We start from the raw sequence: 14,073 nt of genomic DNA, 5'->3' as shown, positions 1-14,073 counted from the left end.
CGTCATGCCCACAGAACCAGCAAGTAGTCCCTGGGATTTAAAATTATGAATTTGGTGGTCCCCGAAGTCCAAAAGGTTGGTGACTCCTGCTCCGGATTATAAAACACACCTTATAGTCCTTTTTGGGGAGGAAAACAAGAAAAAAAAATCTACCTCTCAGCAATTTGCCTCCTTGCAGCAGACAGCAAACAGCCTGGTCAGCTTCAGCACAGTCTGATTTACCACAAGCAGCTGATTGGCAATTGGAATACTGCCAACCAGCTGTTCCAGGCTGCAGGGACTGCTGCCGCCTATTGCTGCCTCTGTGCACTCCATTTTCAGCCTCCGCGTGCCCCATTTTTTGCCTCCGTGAGTCCTGCTTTTGGCCCATTCTAGGTGGTAGGATTTGCCGCCAATCAGCGGTGATAAGCAGAGATGATTGGTGGTTATCGGCAGAGATGGCAATCGCCACCATTTCAAATGGCCTGAAAACGGGACACACTAAGACTGAAAATGGGGCATGCGGAGGCTGAAAATGGGGTGCGTGGACCCAATATGTGGCAGCAGTGATGGCAATCCCGGCAGCCTGGAACAGCTGGTTGGCGGTATTCCAGGAGGCTGATCTACCTGCCAATCAGCTGCTCATGCTAAATCAGGCTGTTCTGAAGCTACAGGGAAGAATACAATGTCAGAGAATCTGGATAAAAAGAATGCTATTGTAAGCATTCATGTATTTCTTTGAATGCTATTCAAAGAAAAAAGGGAACCAGAACTTACTGTCATTATAAAACAAACGTACTAGAAAGGCATATATTAATAATTGAATTAATGATTAATAACACTTCAGATACCTCTTGCCTTTTTCTTTCTTCTTGGCTGATGGTCTGAGATAAGCCATTCCTCTTTACCTGAAATGAATGCTTAATTAATATATTTTTATAACTCATACTTTAAAAAAAAATAGAAACAGTACATTTGCTTACCCTAGTTCATAGTTTCTACAATGTAAAGCTACTTCAATATACAAACAACTGGCAATTTATGATTCCTAAATGATCTGACAATGTCTCAACCATAGGTAACTTACGTGTTGTCAGTTCCCTTAACAAATGTTACAGACTACTGAACCTCTGGACAACCAAAGGTGTTCTGGAAAGATTTCATTATGGGTCCCAGATGTAGAAAATTGCCCTGGGAAGGGTATTACTGCCAGAAGTATGTTCTTAATTCCCTGGTACACTAAGGTATCAATTTAATTCTACTACAGCAGTGATACCCCAGAAATGTCAAGGATGGACCAAGGATGTAAAATGTAAAGAATGGGGCAAAATCCAGGCATAAAAAAGGTATTTTTTATATTAAAATTCTAACAGCTTGGGATTGCAGAGGGAGGTATGTAGGCTGATGGATCAGTGTGTGAAGACTGGCAGATCGGTAGTGGGCATGTGATAGGAAAAAAGATAAAAACCTTGCAAATATTCAAGAATGTGTGGTAAGATTAGGGCAGGCTGTAAGAAGGAAGAACAGAAGACAAGCATATGTTATCTCGGTTACTTTATATAATTTTCATCAGATTTTTTGTTATATGAAAAATCATGTGTGCTTATTTTTAATCAAAAATTAAAACATGTATAGCATGTGTTTGCATTTTATTTAATTATGGTAGTTTTATTTATGTAATTGAATTGTTTGTAAGGACAGAGGTCAAATTCAAATAAAATGTAAGTGTAACTTACAGATGTGTATTATATATATGTCTCTATAGCTCTTTAAATAAAAGTTAAAAATAAACATTAAGAAAAAAATAGTTTCAAATCTCAAGGAAAGATGGAAGATATATATATAGAGAGATGATAGATAGATAGAGAACAATGGATCCAACCTGGCCAAATAATTTCAGAACAGTGATGGAAAGGCATTAAGAAATGGACAAATCTAAGTTTACTAACCCTTTGATTCATATACACTTAGGAGGTCTATTTTATTTACCATATTTTTTTGGACTATAAGATGCTTTGAAGTATAGCTTTTGGGGAGGAAAACAAGGGGGGAAAATCTGCCTCTGCCTCTCAACAATTTGCCTCCTTGCAGAAAACAGTAAACAGCCTGTTCAGCTTCAGCACAGACTGATTAGCACAAGCAGCTGATTGGCAGTTGGATCGGCCTCCTCACAATCAGCTGTTTCAGACTGCAGGGATCGCCATTGCCTATTGCCGCTTCCACGCACCCCATTTTCAGCCTCTGCATCCCATTTTCGGCCTGTCCCAGACTACAGAAATTGGAACGAGCTGAAAATGGGGTGTACAGAGGCTGAAAATGGGATGCAGAGGCCAAAATGGGGCGCATGGGGGCGGCAATAGGTGATGGTGATCCCTGCAGCCTGAAACAGCTGATCGCCGGGAGGCAAATCCAACCTCCAATCAGCTGCTTGTGCTAAATCAGGCTATGCTGAAGCTACCAGTTATTTGTTGTTTGCTACAAGGAGGTAAATTGCTGGGAGGCAGAGGCCAAGGGGTGGGGGCCAGCAGGTGGGTGGGGCTTCAGCAACATTCACTGTATAAGATGTACAGACATTCCCACCTACTTTTTTGCGGGGGGAGGGGTACATCTTATACACCGAAAAATATGGTCTATAGTCTAATGTTTAACATGGAAAGAGGCATTACTTTATTGTGAGGTTATAGAGATTAGCTAAAGCATACCTCTACTAATTTTAATACAAACAAAACTCTGAATTATTTCATTAAAAAATTAGAATTAAAATTAATCATTATTTTCCCTGTTAGACAGATTCAATCATTTTGTTCAAGCTCCTCACATTCCTATAGCCCAAGCATGTCAAAAAAGGCAATTCAGATTTCCATCCCCACAAATTTTGTTTTCTTTCCTAAGAGCAAAATTTGGAACTGATCCAATGAATTGGTCATTTATAGGTACTTAGGTAATGAGAAAGGCCATTCTTCTGATGATTTATGAGAAAAAAAGTTTAATTGTTCCCTATAACAGTTGTTTAGCCAAGATTCTCACTGTTCATGAAAGCCAAGAGAAAGGAATATCGGTATGGTTATCTCTAAACATTTGCTTGGTCTCTCTATGCTTCTATCATCAGCTAAGTCTCAATGAATCAAAATTACCTGAAAGACAAGAATTCACTAAATCTACCACACATCCCTGTGTAGCTTCACAGGGTATACTTGATATTCACTGTTAGTACTCTTTTTGTTTTTATGTAACCTGGCAAAAGATGCAGCTATTTTACGATAATTTGAGGTGCAAATAATTTGAAAAACTTTCTTATATAACTTGAGATATACTATTGCCAAATGCATTTTCACTTTACTTCCTGGTATGCTCACAATTCAAGCTACTTTCACATGCATATTATTGCCCTGTTGTTGCATATTTTGAATGAGACAGTGCAGCTTTTACTTCTTTAAACAATACAGCTTTTAAAAGAGCTGAATATATCTTATTTCTAATAACTTAGGAACTATTTTCAAAAGACTTTCTGTTCTATCCAGCTTCTTTTTCATGTAGTCAATTAAGAAGAGATAAGCAAGCTAAAAAAAGATCTTACATAAAACCAGAGCATTGTAAAGAACAAAAAAGATAATAACCCACACACATAGGACCAACATCGCCCATATATTTCCTATGTATATTATACACATATATGTAAGTGAGTGTGTAACATGCTTGCTTGCTTCTTAAATGAGAGACATTTCTTGCCCACAAGGGAGATTTTTTCAGCTGCAATTCTTGTTCAATACTTCAATCTGCTTTTCTCAATAGTTAATCAGATATTGTTTAACTCAGCTATAATGGATGGATTTATACATTACTTTAAATCATAAACCGTGAATTACAACCTCCAATGGCCATTAAACCAAAACCAAGCAAACTGCATTATGTTTTAGTTGTGATATGTGTACCAATGCTTATTGGTTATGAGTGGGGTAAAACCTGCATGAACTCCTTTACATTTACCAACACAATGTTTTCATGAGAATTGTAGCAAATTACAGTGGAAGATGATTAATTCTAAAGCTCCAGTGCAAGTAGAATCCCACTTCCGGTTCTTTGGTTCTAACTCATAAGGTCTATAAGGAACTCTGGTATCAAATGTTCATGATATAATAGAATTTTGTTGTGAACCAATGAGCAACAAAGTGATTTGATTTTGCTTATCATAAACCTATTTAAAACAAGAGCATAATGGGAACTATGCTAATTTTTGAACCATTCAATCCACACAGCTTGCATCTGATCCTTGTAGTAGCAAATACTACATCCTCTTGTGTTACAGAAAAAGGGGTATGTCCCAAGTTGTATACATAACTCTGTTCCACAAGGCACTAACTCATCCAACTAATTTTTGTCGAAATATAGAAGTCTTTTCCTAGTGCAGAAAACTGTGACTAAGTGATCAATATTTGTTCAATATGCTATTGTTCAAATATTACTATGTTCTTCCTTGTAATTTATGAAGTTTTATCATGATTTTTTTAAAAAAGGGCACTGTCAAAGAGAAAATAGTCCTTTATAGTTAAACATTTATCTTGTTTATATTAGCTGTTTATCAATATAACTGTTTAAAGATGCACCCACCTGACTACAGAAGGTGACTACTGCACAATTTGTAATCCATCACCTATTTACACATAGCAACTTTAAAACTATCTTTGAAAATCATTGCCCTTAGCTTGTAAAGAGATTAGATTCTGCTAACGTATAAATCTTGGCTTACAACCACCACATGGGTTCACAACTGCATTAAATCAGAGATGGTATTCAGAAGATTCTGACCCGTTCTGGAGAATCGTTAGCGGAAATTTTGAGTGGTTTGGAGAACTGGTAGCAGAAATTTTGAGTAGTTTGGAATACCACCTCTGACTGGCCCCACTCCCATCTATTCTCTGCTTCCTGAGTTCCAGCTGATCGGCTGGGTCTTCTTTTGTTGCCCTTCACAGGAGAACAGAGCTGGAAAGCGAGTTAGTGGTGTAGGAAGAGAATGGGGATTTTACAGTATCCTTCCCAGGAGTGGGGTGGGAATGGAGATTTTGCAGTATTCTTCCCCTGCCTCACCCACCAAGCCATGACCACAGAACCAGTAGTAAAAATTTTGAATCCCACCACTGCATTAAGTGATAATGCAACTTGTTTGGTTTGATCTTCTGAATAAATCTAGTCAACAATAAACCCAACCAAGCAATTACCCAATTTTGTTTCATATTTGTGAGATCAAGAAGAGGTCATAAAGTGTGATTACTGAACTATACTTGACGTGGTGAATTTTTATGTCTCATACCTGTGAATTAATCAAGTCATTCTTACATACAAGATTATGTTATAGCCAATGGAGACATTTTTAGAAAGGTATTACTGCATCAATAATAGGTTAATGATAGAGTTTACTATAGAGGATTGGAATGGTTCTTGAGTCATTAAAATGTTAAGTTATCTTCTATTCACTTTTGGGAACAACAGTAGTTTGCAAAGATACTGCCAAACATTAAAATGACATATAAGTAGCTAACAACATTACATCTTAAGCAATGAATCAAGCTGTACTAGTGAGTGCAGCTAACTCCAGAACTTTAAAAAATGTATATTTTTTGATGTCTTACAGATTTAAGATTTAAAATTATTTCCTTATCTGTGAAATTGTAGGAAGATATTACGGAACTGATTTTCATTATTCATTCATATTGCTCTGATAATGCTGAGGTTGCTGATTTCAAGTGAGCAAGGAACTAGTGGCAGGATTATTTTTTGCAATAGCTCTACATGACCCTTGTGGAATGGTTATGGGAAGCGACCACATGAAAGCAATAATCGGACTGCTAAGATAATGGCCAAATTTGGATGTTCACAATATAATTTAAGTTCCCTGCAATGAACTATTTCAGTTGATTCAGTCCATCTTCTCTTCTAATCCAGCAGAGACCACAGTGGGAAATTAAGAGCACAGCACGGTTGGTTGTTCTGACTGCAATAGGTCAGACTTTAAGTAGTTAATTAAAACAACCTTTTAGAGGAGTTGATAAAATAATAAGGGTTTTTTTTCTTTCTCTTAAACTATACTATTAAATTATGTTGCGTACCTGATTTAGCTGAAATCCAATCATACTATTTCAGAAAGATTTAAGAAATATTCATTCACAGTTAATCTTTTGACTAAGGTCATATTTGAACATTCTGAAAATTTTTAAGGTGTTAACTAAATGTATAGAAGACTGGACATATAGAAATACACAGAAAAATATGCCGCACTCTTGGCTTTTCCTGCTCTTCGTGCGGGTCTCCACATCTCTTAAACAAAATTGTTACTTTTATATATTTGAAACAAATATGTGTAGTTCTCATTCAACAATCACAATTGGGACCAGAATCAGTCACTAAGCAAAGATGTCACACGATCTCTTTGCTCAATGAGTGCAATCCTGACTCTGCTAGTTGTTGTTGCTAAGCAATTAAGTGGAAGGAGTGCCCAGTAAGAAGGCACAGTGGGAGGCACTGGAGGCTTGGCACAGGTTGTGTATGAGTTGGCAGGGTGCTGAAGTGCAACACAAGTCCAGGCCTGCTCCCACCACCACCACCACCACCATTCAAACAATCATGAGAACAGCGGCTGCTTTCACAGTGCTTTAGAACGACTACTTATGAGAAGGAGGCTTCTGAAATACTGCAAAAGTGGGCACCATTCTCACAATTATTCAGGAGGTTGGACGGCTTCTGAATGATCAGGAGACTGGAATCATTTGCAGTTGCAGAAAAAGTGAAGTAGGGTGCTTTGCATGCACTGGTGGGCCCTCTAACTGGCTAAGGCATCTTAGGCCTCATGGGGCAGGGAGTAGGGCTAGGTATCCCAGGCCTAGTGAGGAAGGGAGCAGGCCCGGTCTTCTCATCCAGGTGGGTGACTAAGATGAGGGGGATATTGGCAGGGGAAGAAGCTGCAGCACACCTCTGGTTGTAAGGGTAGACAGACTGCCAAGTATCCAAATTTTTATCATATGGCCACAGGGTCACTGCAGTAGCTGCACTTTCTGGTAACAGTTATTAAGTCCACATTCTAGATAGAGAGGACCACTGATTTGAAAGATGAATTAAAAAGTCCAACTATGTTAGAACTGAACAGCCATCCCTTAACAGAGGGGGAGGAAAACAAATCCTTCCATCCCTCCCCCCATCCCATCAGAACTTTTCTTAGATGAGAAGTGAGATGTCTCTTTCCTCAAAGAAAAAGCATAGTCCAGCTGTCTTTTGAAAAAAGCACCTCTGAGTTAGTCCATTCATTCAGCACCGTTAAAATTTCAAATAGTTGCTGAACAAATAGTCATTAAACAGTAACCACCTGTACACCTCTCCATAGAATTGAAGATCCCCAATAATGAAAGAATACTCAGAGAAAGCAATCACCAAACCTCTACCCAAAAAGTTAGAATTCTAGTTTTGGCCAGTATGAAAGAAGTCCCAATGGTTCCTTGATAATACAAAGGTGAAATGGAACTGAGGGGTCAGGAAAAGAGGATATGCGACAGTCTGCTGACAGTTTTAAAAGAGACCACTGTTTAAAGATATATTACAAGCAATGCTTTGCAGGGAGCCATTCCTTGCTTGCCCTAGCATTTAAAGTAAAAGAACATTGTTCAGTTTCTCTTTCTTCATGTTTTATATTTTCATTCTCTATGTATTGATGTATTGCTTATTCCATGAATTCTGTGGAGCTTGTAGACAAGACAAATAAAACCTATCCAATTAATTATTGGACAATTAAATAACTAATTTTATTAAATATTTTATTTAACATCTATTAAATATTAAATAGTTAATTGGACAATAGCCATATTTTCAGTCAACCACATGTGAAGATCTTCCAAAGGCTCTGTGGAAAGACCCAGATTTTACTGGTTTCCTAAGTGGTAAGAAGGAAGGAATCATCCTGACCCTGCTCCATATGGTTATTTTATTAAGAATGAATCAAAGGTTTTCTTTTCCATAAGATAGTTTGTTTCTAATTGTTTCCTGAAGTCTTCGCCCAGTTAGAGTTTGATTGCTTTAAAAACCATGAATCAAAGAGAGGAATGCAGATGTAGCAGCCACCTCCTTGCCAATTACAACTATTGAATAGTATCTGCATGTTCATAAACATTTTGCTTTGGGAGGTAATTGAGGGTATATAAGGCTGTAAAAATTCACATTGACCGATAAAAACCTTGCTTATAAACATCACTAATTTACAATTTGAACTTTGAAGCACTTACTAATATTATGACACTTACTACAGACAGTTGGCTCCATGTTGATCTTAGAGGTTTGTATTGAATAACTATTTTTTCATCTGACTTTTGTTCTTTTGATTCTACGTCTTCATCGGAATCTATATCCAAAGCTTTTTCTTTATAATTCTGATACAACACTGCATTTTCTGCAATAACAAAAAAGGAAAATGATTTGAGATGCTTCTAGACCATATAATTATAATAATTTTCTCTTAGACAGCTAGTCTTGTTCAGAACAGACACTGGGCAAGCATATTATAAATGACAGGAACATCAGGTCAGCCAAATTCAGGAAGGAAAAAGAAGAGAGAATCTATTTTATCCCTCTCGCCCCACCATCCTGTGGATGACTGAATACAAAGGGTTCTTATGAAAGTTGGCTGGTTTATCTTGTCAGCAAGGTGTGTACTGTAAGCCAGGTATAAAATCATTTGAAATTTTAAACAATCAATTAGCTTGCAATTGAAAATGCAGAGCTAAAGTGTATATAGCAAAATCTTAGAGTTTAGTACTAAATATTGGGGGGTGGGGGTTTCTCATGCCTATTAAAATGTCAACCAAATCACTCCATACTTTATCATGTTGCATAAATTATACCTGAACTGATGTTTAGATTTCTTTTACTTTTTAAATACCAAATGCATATTAAGTTAACAATTCAAGAAACTGGTAATATATGAGCAAAATATTGTAAAGCCACAGTAGAACCGGATATTGTTAGTATAAAAATAGACTTGATCTAAGTATCTGAAGTTTCGATCAAAAATCCCAGAGTCCTATTTCAGTTAAATGTAAGTTCTTTACATTCCAGATAAATGACAAATAATTAATGCAGTTCAAACATACACACATAATCATTTAAGAGAATTAAGAAGTCAACAATACGATTACTTTGTGAAAGTAGGCTGAACCATGTTTCAATTCTTCCTAGATGTGAATCTTATGATTGCTTACTGAAATCTATAAAAATTAGTTCTACCGTGTTTCTCCAACAATATGGCCTCCCCCTATAGGAAGTCCCAGCATGTTTTATAGGCATAAAATCAAATTAAGCCCCTCCCCCCGCACCTTGTTTTCCCGACTCTGATGCGGCCTAGCGGGATGAGCGGAGGGTCCGGCGGGGAGTCGCTCGCTGCCTTGGTGAGAGCTCCGCTGTCGGGTAGGAGAGCCCGCCTGTCAGCTGCACTGGGCGCCCCAGGCGAAGCTCTTCACGCTCTGCCCAGCGCCAGGCAGGGATGGCGGCTGGGCGCTTCTCCTGCGGTGGGCCGATCCTGCACTGTGGCCCCGGGAGATTTGCCTCCCTACGTGGGGTTGGGCTGCCCTCTCAGGCAGGGGAGGCTTTGTCGTACTGGTAGTAGGGCGTCGTTTTTAAAAGAATTGGCTATGCCTTCGAAGGCAAACGGAAGGCAGCAACAGGAGCGCCTGAAGCCAAGTGTCTCTGCCGGGCTCCGGTTGCAGGGAGGAGCCCTGGCTGGGCTATATCTACTCTATCTATCTATCTATCTATCTATCTATCTATCTATCTATCTATCTATCTATCTTAAAGTTGTAGCAACGTTTCGGCAGAATCTCATCTGCCATCATCAGGCTTCTGTATTGTGTTCGTCTGTGAGTCAGACTTTCACAGCCGTTTCTGTTTTAAGTTTGGTGCTAGCTTACTGCTGAGCCAGAATGGTTTTTTCTTCATCCTGATTGGTTGGGAGTCTTGGTCTGTGTTTATTGGTCTTGGAGTTTGCTGTGTTCTGCTTGATTGGTGTTTCTAATATCTTCTATCTGTTTTGTGGCTTTTTTGTGTCTTGATTGGCTGGCAACCTTGTGTTCCTGTATTGGACACTTTTAGTGCAGCTTGGCTCTGAGTAAACAGATGGCTATCATTTATTAGGAAGCTAGGTTTCCTTTGGGTGTCTGGTTGGGATGTGTTTGAGCTGGAGGTATCAGGGTGAGTCTGTTTGTGCCCAGGTGTTTGCCTGGCTTGTGGTGTGGAGATTTTTTTGTTTGAGAGTGCAGGCTTCTAGATAATTGACAGTCTGGTGGAGTTATCTCTTCTATTCATGCTTTCAGGTCTTTTTATCAATCTCTATGGCTTCTCTGATAATTCTGTAGCTGGGGTTTTCTATAGTGGCTAGGGCTTTGGTGCCATTGAAGTTGATGCTATGACCTGTGGCTTTCATGTGTTGGACTAGTGAGGAAGTGTGTTCCAGCTTTTTTACTGCATTTTTGTGTTCATCTATACAGAAGCCTGATGATGGCAGATGAGATTCTGCCAAAACATTGCGACAACTTTAAAAGCACAACTATAATGACGTTAGAAAATACCCAAACAAAGCTGAATACCATACATATAAATACCCGTGAAAACTTAAGAAAACATATATATGTAGGTATGTATGTATGATGTGTGTGTGTGTATACACACACACACATATATGTATGTATGTATATGTGTGTGTGTGTGTGTGTGTGTGTGTGTGTGTGTGTATGTGTATATATATATATATATATGCCAAAAATGAAGCACTCAAAAATTAAGAAATATAAGGCATTTAATGAACAAAGACAAGACTTCTTGAACAATATAAAAGAAAAAAATATGAATTAAAAAATTCACAGACATCTGAATTGCAAATGACCAACAAACAAATCAAAATGATGCCTACAAGTGATAAAAATATGTAAATTATAGCCAAGAAGTAACAATGATAACAAAGGTAATTCAGAATACCCATGCGGACAAATGGGAAGCATTGTAAATAAGACATAACCAATGCTATGACAGAATATGACAGAATTGTAACTATTCTATGCAATAGGAAGTTTTTTTCTCCTATTTTACTCTACTTGAATACATTATAAAGTTGGTCCAGCTATTCTCCTATCCATGATATCATTGGTAGAACCCTACTGGATATTGCAACAATAATGCTACTTTATATTTGTTGCAATGACTTTGGTTTTGTTTTGTCTCACCCTGTTAATACAAACAGAAGAATCTACACCTTTGACCCAAACTTTGCTTTGCAGAGTAAAACTTAACTTGGTTCTTGTATAAACTTCTTTATACAATATATCATTAAAAATAAGTACAGTATATCCAAGCAGTTCTTACCTTGTCCATCAAACGTCCCTTGTCCTTTTAGCATTTTCTTCTATAATATTTCAAAAAGAAAATAGAGAAGAGGAAGGGGAAACTGGTGAAAATAGGAATAAGAATACATGAATTTCAAATGTTTTCCGTAACATATTTAATCATTAGTAAGTTAGGATAGTAACCATCTTGCAAGAGATCTACAACTTTGGTACAGTTCTGATTCTGAACCAGAACTTTCCAAACCCATTCACAAAATAAAACCATTCTTAGAATCACTGTCTCTGCTGAAATTAGAGGAATGATTAAAAATAACAGATTTTTAACATGCATCTCAGTAATGTTTTGGCTGAAGAAAAATTTTAAATTCTTTGTTAAAGTATGAAATGATTCACTGTGGTTAAGCATAATAAAACGCATACAGTAAATGATTTTATTAAATCCCTAAAGTCAATAGCATTTGTTTAAAAAAGGAAAGCCAGACTTTTTTTCCCTAATTATCCCAAAAAATACTCTCTAGTCTATAGAAAATTACTATTCTACACCAGATTTTATCCAAATTTCTATTTTTCAAGATTTTTAAAGCATTTTTAGACTTTGTATATATTCCATCACAGATAATATCTTCACAGTTCAAATATTGTATTATTTGATAAGTCTAGGGCAGGGCTGTCAAACTCATGGCCTGTGGGCCAGATGCGTCACGTGCTGGCCATGCCCACTCCTGTTTTACTGAAGAGGGGAAAAGTCGCCATACATCACGTGATGCTGCAAGTTTGATACCCCTGGTCTAGGGAGTTGGATTGAAATTTGGATACATGTAATAGGACAGACATATTCCACCTCCACCTAGCAGATTCTTCATGGTCCCAGAGTTACATAAAAGATCAAAACCAACAGGTCAGAGGTCAGATGAAGGCTGGAACGATAGATACACCTCTTGCATCACAATTTACCTCATTCAGCTTCAACATGATAGAAGAATTGAAATGAAAAGAACAGGATAGTCATGATCTGTTAGTTAAATCACAAGTAACTAGGTAACTTACAAAAACACAATGCCTGGGCTCATAACACATTAAGCTAAAACTAAACAAACGACACAGAGGCTCAGTGATACTAAAAAAAAAAAAAATCCTTAACATTCCTCAGACGATATCTACATTCCAAAATGGAATTTTAAAAAAGAAATGTTTTTTTAATAGTTTAATGCATACATTCCTGGATAAAATCTCTTGAAGTCTCGAGCAGGGGTTAGATTATGACCTTTAAAAAAATATCAGCTGGACAGCTATACCTTGGTGTCTAACAAAGACTGGACTGTAAATTAAAAAAAAATCATGTTGCTTTTAGTAAAGACAAGATTAGCAAAATTATATACAAAAATTCTAGTAAAATCTAGTAAGAAAACCTGTGCCAAATAGCAATAGCACTTAGACTTATATACCGTTTCACAGTGCTTTACAGACCTCTCTAAGAGGTTTACAGAGTCAACATATTGGGTCTGGGTCCTCATTTTACCAACTTCGGAAGGATGGAAGGCTGAGTCAACCTTATACATTGTATATGTGTTGAACTCTGTAATTGAGTTATACAAATATTGCCTTTGAGCAAATTATTTGACTTTTAAATTCTGGGAAATTTAACTTTTCTTTATGCAAAAGGTTCTACATGAAGAGATAGCAACTCTGTCAGTTTCTTTTGACCAATACAAATTAATGATGCCAGAAAAATTGATTTGAGGATATATCTATCCCCTTAATACAATTATCTGGAAAAAAACCCAACTCCAAATAATGCATCCAAATACACACACTGAAATCTATATGGAACATGTAAGCTGCACAAAAAGTTTATGAAGAATGAATTCATTAGCTTGCATCTTTGCATCCTGGCAGTTTGCCAGTTCCATGATTATCCTATATAAAATTAATAGAATCTCTATAAAGTGGATTAATCTTGAAGTATAACTGAAGCACATTGTTGCGTAAGCAATATTTCCATCAAAGTTATGGAGATATTTACAACCAGGAAATAATTAGCATCATAAATATAATAGATAAAAACGTATAATCCCAAGTCTTCCATCGGGGCATATTGACCTAATATGGAACAATCATGTTTACCACATCAACGTCATAAACTTAAGTATGTGAACAGAAATTTATCAAAAGTAATCTCACTCTCATACATATAAACATTTTAGGTTGCCAGTCTGGAGAAAGATCAAGCAAATCAATGCATGAACCTACTTTTTTCTGAGATAAAAGTGAGGCTTGCCTCTGATTCTAACAAGAGTTACAGTACCTAAAGGGGCAAAGTTACTGCTCTCAACAGTTTGTTTCTGCACTGAACAATACTTCACACTAACCAAGTTCTGAACACAAAGAAGAAAATTGAATTTGTATCCAGAGCTTGTGCTACAGTTGAGAAACATCTCAGACACAAGACCTCACCCAATATGAATGTCATAGGGATAAATTTTTGGATAGCTACTAAAAGTACTTGATGAAATAAAGAACTCACTGTGATGTTCCAGCACTGCAGTTTCAATTAATTTCCCACTTAAGAGTAAATAAAGAATGATCACAGATAATGAAAAGTGGGTGATGAATTGTAAAAAGACTTAAAATACATACATTTTAAGAAAAATAACTATTAACTATTAAATTTCCCCCCCTAAATGGATAAGATTACATATAATAGCAAGGGTCTATTTAGGAAGAT

At 37.1% G+C, this 14,073-nt stretch overlaps 1 protein-coding gene across 4 annotated transcripts in view; it reads right to left on the bottom strand.

Annotated features, from left to right (window-relative positions):
* ARHGEF26 (Rho guanine nucleotide exchange factor 26) overlaps window positions 1-14,073 on the bottom strand; it is a 77,176-nt gene that overhangs the window by 32,366 nt on the left and 30,737 nt on the right. For all 4 annotated transcript variants that reach the window (XM_087933329.1, XM_087933328.1, XM_026701648.2 and 1 more), the window contains 3 exons: window positions 11,368-11,407; window positions 8,262-8,407; window positions 831-887 (listed from right to left, as the gene is read on the bottom strand). In XM_087933329.1, the coding sequence (XP_087789455.1) occupies window positions 831-887; window positions 8,262-8,407; window positions 11,368-11,407 (243 nt within the window). The remainder of the gene's footprint in view (window positions 1-830; window positions 888-8,261; window positions 8,408-11,367; window positions 11,408-14,073) is intronic.

This window comes from Pseudonaja textilis, chromosome 4 (genome assembly GCF_049901715.1).
Source record: "Pseudonaja textilis isolate UNSWEBS1 chromosome 4, rPseTex1.2, whole genome shotgun sequence".
In the NCBI taxonomy this organism is placed as follows: domain Eukaryota; kingdom Metazoa; phylum Chordata; class Lepidosauria; order Squamata; family Elapidae; genus Pseudonaja; species Pseudonaja textilis.
The sequence above is the reverse complement of the archived record's forward strand: the minus strand, read 5'-3'. Positions and strand labels throughout refer to the sequence as shown.